At 28.4% G+C, this 9,055-nt stretch overlaps 3 protein-coding genes across 3 annotated transcripts; all 3 read left to right on the plus strand.

The window, feature by feature from the left end:
* The first annotated feature begins 1 nt into the window (after position 1).
* Positions 2 to 3,404, plus strand: LOC128667773 (odorant receptor 4-like). The gene is made up of 5 exons (XM_053739295.1): positions 2 to 321; positions 1,033 to 1,237; positions 1,296 to 1,451; positions 2,878 to 3,033; positions 3,357 to 3,404. Exons 1-5 carry the CDS (start codon positions 2 to 4, stop codon positions 3,402 to 3,404), a joined length of 885 nt encoding a protein of 294 aa, XP_053595270.1.
* A 492-nt stretch (positions 3,405 to 3,896) lies between these two features.
* On the plus strand, positions 3,897 to 6,129 carry LOC106693531 (putative odorant receptor 71a). The gene is made up of 4 exons (XM_053739296.1): positions 3,897 to 4,132; positions 4,793 to 5,188; positions 5,246 to 5,450; positions 6,115 to 6,129. The coding sequence occupies exons 1-4, from the start codon at positions 3,897 to 3,899 to the stop codon at positions 6,127 to 6,129; spliced, it is 852 nt and encodes a 283-aa protein (XP_053595271.1).
* Positions 6,130 to 6,938: 809 nt separating this feature from the next.
* On the plus strand, positions 6,939 to 9,055 carry LOC103577134 (odorant receptor 33a-like). Its single transcript, XM_008557657.1, has 5 exons — positions 6,939 to 7,297; positions 7,985 to 8,380; positions 8,469 to 8,673; positions 8,755 to 8,910; positions 9,005 to 9,055. The coding sequence occupies exons 1-5, from the start codon at positions 6,939 to 6,941 to the stop codon at positions 9,053 to 9,055; spliced, it is 1,167 nt and encodes a 388-aa protein (XP_008555879.1).

The raw sequence follows: 9,055 nt of genomic DNA on the forward strand, positions 1-9,055 counted from the left end.
AATGGCTGAGTTTCTCAATGTACTGCCTTACAGGGGATGGTTTCCTTATAATTATTCGCGACCAAATATTTTTATAATAACTGCAGCTCATCAGTTATTTACATTTTTTATCGGCGCGTACGTTCACGTCGCCTTTGACACACTATTTCTTGGGATGATGTTGTACGTTTCAATTCAGATCAACGTATTGCAGTATCGATTTAAACATATCGTTAGGACAATGGTTAAGTTCAATGTCGTAAATCGAAATGGTGATGAGGAAAATAGTCCTGATAAAAAACTTATTGCCGCATGGGTTGATCATCATAATGACGTTTTAAGGTTTGTATATTTATATTTTAATATTATGTAAAATATTCGCTACAGGCTTGAAAAAATATTTTGAAAAAAAAAATTACTCCGTAGTTTCAATGAAAATTATCTGTCAGTATAACATTTACCGCGAAATTCAAATAAAATTTCTGTTTAAAAATATTGATTGACAAGAATTAAAAATGATGAAATTCGAATTCTTTTCAATAATTTCAATTCTTTTGTTTGTATATATAGATATACAGTTTGCATGGAGTGACCGGATCTCAATTCTTTTCAATCAGTATTTTTAACCAGGAATAACATTTCTTATTTCCTTCGTGTATTTTTATAGTAAACTTTTTCTTGTCGGAAAATCGAGCCTAGCAAACTCATTATTTAAAACTCGGAGAAATTTAATTCCCGGGATTCAATCGAAAATTATGTAAATTAAATTTAAACATAAATACATTTTTAAATTTATGTTTATGCTATGCTATTTATTTTTGACTTTTTGACGGTTTTCAGTTCCTGTTTTTGAAAATTTTCTAAGCGTAAAGTGCAACCTTTTGTAGAATCGATAGCGATATAGAAATTAACTCCGGCGGCAACTTAAAAATTATAAAAAATTTTAAAAATCGTTACTATATAAATTTTAAAGCTAAGCTGATTTTGTCATGATCCTTTTTTTTAATGTCAAATTAAATTTTTACAAAATAACTCATGAATGAATTCTTTCAGTTTATCAGATTATGTGCATAGAATCTTTTCTGGATCAATTTTTTTCCAATATTGCCTGAGTTCGACTCAAATTTGCGTCACTGTCTACGCCCTGTCAAGTATTTCGGTGTTTTCTGTTGAATTTATGAGCGGTATGGTTTTTTTACTCGGTACAACGCTGCAAATATTTGTACTTTGTATGGCTGCTCACCAAGTCACTCTTGAAGTATGTCTTTAATTTATTTTATAAATTTTATTTATCAACACAAAATTATTTTTAAAAGTTTGCAGACTTAAGCGACTCGACGTACAATTCCGATTGGTGTGATTTAAGTATCAGGAATAAAAAATCTGTTCTTATTATCGTTTTACAAACATTGAAACCGGTTGTATTTACGACTGGTTATTTCGTGACTCTATCGCTTGAGTCATTCAAAAATGTAAGATAATTTTTTTAAATTTATATTTATATTTTTTTCAATACTTACATCATTTTTTTTTCTTTTACAGGTGATTAAATTGTCTTATTCTATTTATAATTTTCTGCAGTGACCGTGTTTGATAGAGAAAAAAATTTTGGTCATAGTAGTAATATATAAATGATAGTAAATATATTGAAAAATCATTGAAAATTATAGAAATACACTGAAAATAAATAAATGATATATTCTATAAAAAAATTTTATTTTTTTTTAAACCAACTGCATTGAAGCTGTGAGTTTACATCTCTTTATTGTCAATCACAAGAAGTCAGAATTTTAGACTAATAAGATTTGGCGGGTAGAAACTCAGTTTTGAAAATAATAATTTTTTTTTATCACCGGCACAAATTATCATACACTATTTAGAATACAGTAAAAAATTAATCTAGACTCAAGTCATAAGTTGTAAAACATACTACTTGACAGCATTTAAATCAAGTGCATTTTCTACTAAAAACATGGTAAAAATTTAGTTACTGTAGATGTTCTTACAGTACTAAATTTTATGGGTAATTTTTACTCAAAAATTTTCCAGAAACTATGGGCATATCCTATAACTCCAAGTAATTATTACCATAACATTATAGGTTGATATTTCATAAGAGTACAGAAACAGTTACCATAATTTTCACTCCATGTACTTATAAATTTATGAAAAAAATTGATTTTTAAATTTTTTGGTAAAAATATATAAAGCCATAATTCTGTTGGTAAAAAAAAAGAAAATGTTAATCAATTATTAAAAATAAAATTATTAAGTTTTTCAGATTTTGTATACGCAATATTTTCAAAACCTGTTTTTATTCAGTACTGTCTAAGTTCAGTGATACTCTGGGCAACTGTATACAGTCTATCGAGCATTCCGGTGTTCACTGTCGAATTTATTAGCACCATTGTTTATATTATTACGACGGTGTTACAAATATTTCTGGTTTGTATGTCAGCGCATCAAGTTACACTTCAGGTACATCACGTATCTAATAAGATAATTTTTTTACTTGAAAATATTTTAAGTAAAAAAAACTACCTTACCTTTTTGTAATGAACCCTGATAGCCATTTTTATCGCAAATTGACAGCAATCTACAACTGAAATAAGATTTACAGTTGACTGCAAAAAGTTTATGGTGCAAATAGTTGGCGGTAACTTGTAGTAAATTTCGAAGTGAAATTTTTTCTGTCAGTTTGAAATTAACTTTTGCTTTTCAAGTTTTTTCCACAACTTGAAGGTAACTTTCTTGTTCAAATTGCATTTCTATTACGGCTGTAGATGTAAGTCAACCTGTAGTTCATGTTGGGCTCGTACGGTAAAAACACTGACCAAGTTTTTGAAAAAAAAGTTTGGCTATCAGGAAAATTTTCGGTATTTTAAACTCAAATTTTAGTTCGCAGATTTCAATGACGCGATGTTCGACACCGACTGGATTATTCTGAGCACCAGCGCTAAAAAATCCATGATTATTATTACTACGAACACTTTCAAGCCAGTAATATTTATGTCCGGCTTCATTATAACTCTATCACTCGAATCATTCAAAAGCGTAAATTTATTATTTTAATAATAATATTCTAAAATTTAAGTCTCCAAAAAAAGGAGGGAAAATTTAAAAATCTTAGATTTGAATCAAAAATTTGAATCTTGAAAATTATTTTTAAAAAAATGATTATTTAGTTACACTTTTGAACGAGCAAATAAAAATTAAAATTTTTTTTGGGTTTCCATTCCAAATTTACATGGAGGCGGTAAAAAAAATATTTTTATATAAAATTTTCAATCGAGATTATAAATTTTCTCTCAACGTCAAAGAATAAATCTGCAAAAAAAAAGATTTTAGTTTTTTTATAAATAATTTTTTTTTTTCAGGTAATTAAATTGTCTTACTCCATTTACAATGTTCTTCAACAATCATAGATTTATAAAAAAAAGTATTAAATAATAGTAAACAATGTAACCAATCGTTTACCGAAACCAAATCTCCAATAGATAAATAAAATAATAATATATTTTAAAATTTTTTCTGAGTAAAAATTAAATATTTTGTCTTTAGTTGTTTTCAGCACAAAGTCTTGACTTAAAATGACAGTAGCAAGTCTCTACTCACTAACAATTTAATCGATTAGAAAATAATGAAAATTATATACAGTAATTACGCCATCATCTCTATCAACAGCCATTACAATTTTAATAATTCATAGGAACAATTTCCAGTTGATTGAACTTACAAAGTTTCTTTACCAGCAATTATCTGTCATCAGCCCTAATGGCGGCAAATATTTAAGTAGCAGAAGTATAAATGCAAGACAGAGTAAAATTTCTTAGGGTCGTATTCCTTCATTTCCTTTATCATACCCACAATAAAATTCAACCCTTCCATTCTCAAAACTCACTTACATAGTATCCACAATGGAAATTCTGCCAGAGTGTTTCTTCATATTTACGTGCATAGGTCTTTGGAAACCTGCCGGCTGGACTGGTTACAAATCAATAGCCTACAATTTGTACACAGTCTTCATGATATCTATACCCTGTCTTTTTGTGGTATCTGGATTTTTGGACCTGATTCTACTCACTACAGATGTATCTGACATAAGTGACAATGTATTTTTGGTACTCACTATCATGGCTGGCTGTGGAAAAATGTTTAATATTATTTTGAATCGAAATATGATTTTTTATATCATCGATTGCTTGCAAAATAAACCGCTCAGACCTCAAAATGATAAGGAAATAAATATTAAAAATCGGTACCATCGGATAAGTAGGTAAGTTTTTTATTTTTCACTTTTTTTTTTTTATTATAAAAATATGTACTTTTTATTTACTTAAAATTGTAAAATATATTTATTTAGTTTGAAAAGAGGGGAAAGAATATTTTAGTTTTTAAAAAAAAATTGAAATCAAAATTTTTTTTTTTTTTAATTCTAATAATTAATGTTGAAATTTTATGATTTAATGATTTGTGATTTTTATCGTATGATGGGTAAAATGGAACATTGATTTTTTTTTTTTAAATGGATTGAATTGATTTTTTTACGACAATTTTGAAAATGCCGGGAAATAATTTTTTTTTTTTGAAATTTTTAGTCAATTGATCAGTGATTCATATTTTTTTTTTTAAATTAATCTGTTAATAATCTGACTAAAATTTTTTTTGAAGACTTTAATCTATAAAAAAAAATTTGTGGCAATAGAAAAATCTAGTCTGTGAAAAAATGAATTTAAAAAATTGTCATGTTGAAGAAAAAAAAAATAAAAAATTTCTGTTTATTTAAAAAATAAATTATTTGAGTAAAAAAAAGATTTATTACATTTTCTTACTCAACAATGACTGGAGTTGGAGTAACGCTGTTCGTCCTTGGAAAAATAATTGAAAATGGACCTCAGAGGATCCTGCCCTACAGAGGATGGTTACCTTACAATTACTCACAACCAGTAGTGTACTGGCTATCAGCTGGACAACAAGCGCTCTCAATGATCATTGCCGGGGGCGTAAACGCTGCCTTTGACACTTTTTTTCCCGGGATGATGTTTCTCGTTTGCGCCCAAATAAATATATTCAAACATCGATTCAAAATTATGTTGAATTCCCTCGAAATAAATGATAACAACAATAACAATGACATCATTGACAACGACTACAGAAAAGTAAATTATATTTTTGGCGAATCCGTTAAGCATCACAATTATATTTTTCAGTAAGTGAATATTTTTGTAGTCGATTAATTTTCAAAACAAAAAATACGTTTTTTCAGATTGTTCGATAATATAAATAATGTATTTTCTACTGTGATATTCGTCCAGTACTCAGTAGGATCAGTTATTTTTTGTACGAGCATTTATCACATGTCAGACATGAAAATAACGACCGTTGAATTTGTGTCAAATATTTTTTACATCGGCAGTATGTTATCACAAATATTTTTGCTTTGTGTTTCTGCAAATCAAGTGACATTGGAGGTAAAATTATTTAATTTTTTAAAATATTTAACACACTAATTATTGTCTTAACTATCATCAACTAATTCTGATAAATTTGATTCAATTGCCTGGAAATTTAACATGAATTTTTTTGTCAATTGGTTGCAAATTACATTTTTTATTTTTGCAAAAAAATTTTTATTTAGCGAACAAATTGTATTCATTAATTTTTTTTTTTTTCAAAAAAAAATTTTTTTCGGCAAAAAGTTGAATAAAAAATTTATTTACAGTTTGAAGATCTCAATACTGCATTATATGACAGCAAATGGTTTGCAGTGAATAATAGCGCGCGAAAATGTTTAATAATAATGATGATAAACTCTCAGAAACATATAACATTTACAACTGGATACATTGTGACACTCTCACTTGACTCATTTACTAGTGTAATTATACTTCCAAAAATTATTTCACTCCTCTGGGATTCCTGTAATTACAAAATTTTTTTTTCAGCTGGTTAAACTTTCATACACAATTTACAACGTTCTCCAACAATCTTAGCCCATAAGTTACTGATAAATATTAAAGTTGACAAAAAAAAATTAGTATTTAAAAATTTAATACACATTAAAAAATTATTTATTCAAAAAACTTTTTTTTTTCTTTTAAATTCATTAAATATTATTTTATTTTTTTCTTACAGTTACTACACCGGTAGTAAATTTTTTAAAAAATTAATTTGTCATCACAATTTCATCAAATTTCCACACCCTAATTTTAGTTGACTCCAAATTTCATCCAGAAAATTTTTTTAAAAAACCCAAAAATGAACTTGAATTAACGAGAGCCTGAGCGCGAATTTCAAAATTCAAAATTTTTTTCCCGAACGCGTCAAGCATCAAAAATACCGCGAACGTCCACAGTTATTTGCTTGAATTGAATTATAAGTCTTCCACAAAATTCAAAACAGTCTTTTCACTTCTGCGTCTCAAAGGCAACTGACACATTCCCTTATTTTATTATTCACATCGATCGAAATGACAATGCAAGGGGTAGAATAATTACCAACAATATTTTTCCGCAAGTTTTAAATTTTATTTCCGTCTCAGTAATTTAAAATTCAACGTATGACAATTTTTCCCGTTTTCTTTATTTCCCAACCCGTCGCCGCCTATTTATACATCGCAATTATATTCAATTGCAGACACATCCCTCATAATTTATTATTCAAAATCGATCCTACATGACGATAACAATAGAGTTGGACACTAGCCATCAATGTCCCCGCGTTTTCCGCGAAAGTCATAATTTTCATCGCTAATTTAAAATTCACCGCGCGACAATTTATCAAATACATTTTTTCCTTCTCTCGGCTATTTTTATAATAACTCTAGCAAGTTGCATAAAAACGCTGATAAATATTAAAACAGATCTATTTATTGAAAACAAAGGAACAGAAAAAACCCTCGGGTTCATTGTTCCCCCGAACTAGACTTCTCTGCATAAGTCCTTAGACTCAAGTCCGCAATGGACGTTCTGCAGGAAAACTTTACAGTGTTGTTTTATCTGGGGGTATGGAAACCCCTGGACTGTACGGGCATAAAGTCATTTGTCTACAATCTATACACGCTTTTTATAACATCAATTTCATACACATTCTTACTTTCTCAAATACTAGACCTGATTATAAGTACAAGAACAGTAAGCGACTTTACGAACAACATTTTCATCGTATCGGCGATTCTCACTGGCTGTTTAAAAATTTTCCGATTTATACGGAGCCGCAATACTTTTATTAACATTATTAATAATTTCAAAAGGGGATTGTTCAAACCTGCTAATGATGATGAGATAATTATATGGAATAAATATGCACGAATTACGAGGTAAATTTTTTTATTAAATTTTTATTTTATACAGAGGAGAGCTGAGCTACTTAGTAATTTTTTTTTTAAATTATAATTTATTTGAAACAGTGTCATAATTAAATATCCTGTCATATGAAAAAATATATATTCGAGAATATATGCCGGTGAAATAGCATACATACGACAATAATGAAGATATGCGTGCGGGCTGTCAAAAAATACTTCAAAATTTTGGGGCACTGACATTTTAGCAAAATATTTAATTTATATTTCTTCAAAATTATTTAATTTAATTTTTTTTCCTTGAATTCACTCGTGAGAAAAAAAAATTTTGTTTTCAAGCTACTCCATAATGTCCAAAAATGAATTTTTTTTTTATTGCTTCTGAAAGTTTTTTTCATTATCTCTAAATATGTGAAAATTAAAAAATCTATACAGTAAAAAATTGGGATTACGGATTTTATTCAATTCCTAATTCACTTCCTTACTCGAAGTTCCGGATTTTTTTAAAAAAATCACTTAGCATACGAGTAAAAGTGATCTAGATTATATTTAAACTCACATTCACTCCAATTTTGACTCTAAATATTAAAATAGATTCCCTTTCAAAGGGAATTTTACTCCAAGGAATAAAAAAAATTCATTATATAGCGACCCCATTACTGCCCATCCCTCCCTTAATTAATTAAAATTTTAATTTTTGAGGCTGGTCACCATAGGAGCGACGACGTCACTAATAATTGGGTTGATAGTAATGTCATATGCGCTGTGCTCATTTAATATACCGCAGCGGCAATTATTATACCGCGCTTGGCTTCCTTACAATTACTCATCACTGCCCATCATCTACTGGATCTCCTCAATGGAACAACTCGCCACAGTCCACATCCTTGCCGGGATTAATTTTTCATTCGATTTGATTTTTTTCGGAACAATGCTGAATATTTGTGCGCAAATAAACATACTGAAGCTCCGTTACAAAGTAGCTTTGTCCCACATTTATTCAATAAATGACACCCTCAATAACAACAACGTCGGCGAGCTCAGAGATGTCAGCAAACTGATCCGTGAATACACTGATTCTCATGATTCTATAATTAAGTATATTTTTTTTTATTGTTTAAAAAAAACAATGAGTCAAATTTTTTGCTTGGATTTTTATTTGCACTGATGGAAAAATTTTTAATAGGCTATTTAATTCAGCTCATCATTTATTTTCTACTATTGTTACGATTCAGTATTGCACGAGCTCAGTTGCTATTTGTACGAGTGCGTTCAATGTAACAAAAATGAATTTTTTTTCATTTCAATTTTTCTCAACTGCACTATATATTAATAATGTTACGATTGAGTTATTTATACTCTGTGTATGTTGCAATGAAGTAACACTTGAGGTAAATTATTATTATTCTAAATATTTATTGCAAAAAAAAAATATTTTAATTATTTATGTATATATAATATATGTATATTAGTTTGCAGACTTAGGTAACACATTTTATGATTGTCAGTGGTATGCAATAAATAATTCAAATAAAAAATCAGTAGCAATAATGATGACAAACACAGTAAAACCGATTTATTTCACTTGCGGATACGTTATCCATTTGTCACTTGATTCATTTACGAGTGTAAGTATAAAAAAAAATTAATATCAGTAAAAATAAAAATATATAAAATAATTGATGAAGATTGATAATAAATCTAATTAACAAACTCTTGCAGGTACTTAAACTTTCTTACAGTATTTACAACGTACTTCAAAGTGCGGATTAG

The sequence above is a fragment of the Microplitis demolitor genome, chromosome 5 (genome assembly GCF_026212275.2).
Source record: "Microplitis demolitor isolate Queensland-Clemson2020A chromosome 5, iyMicDemo2.1a, whole genome shotgun sequence".
In the NCBI taxonomy this organism is placed as follows: domain Eukaryota; kingdom Metazoa; phylum Arthropoda; class Insecta; order Hymenoptera; family Braconidae; genus Microplitis; species Microplitis demolitor.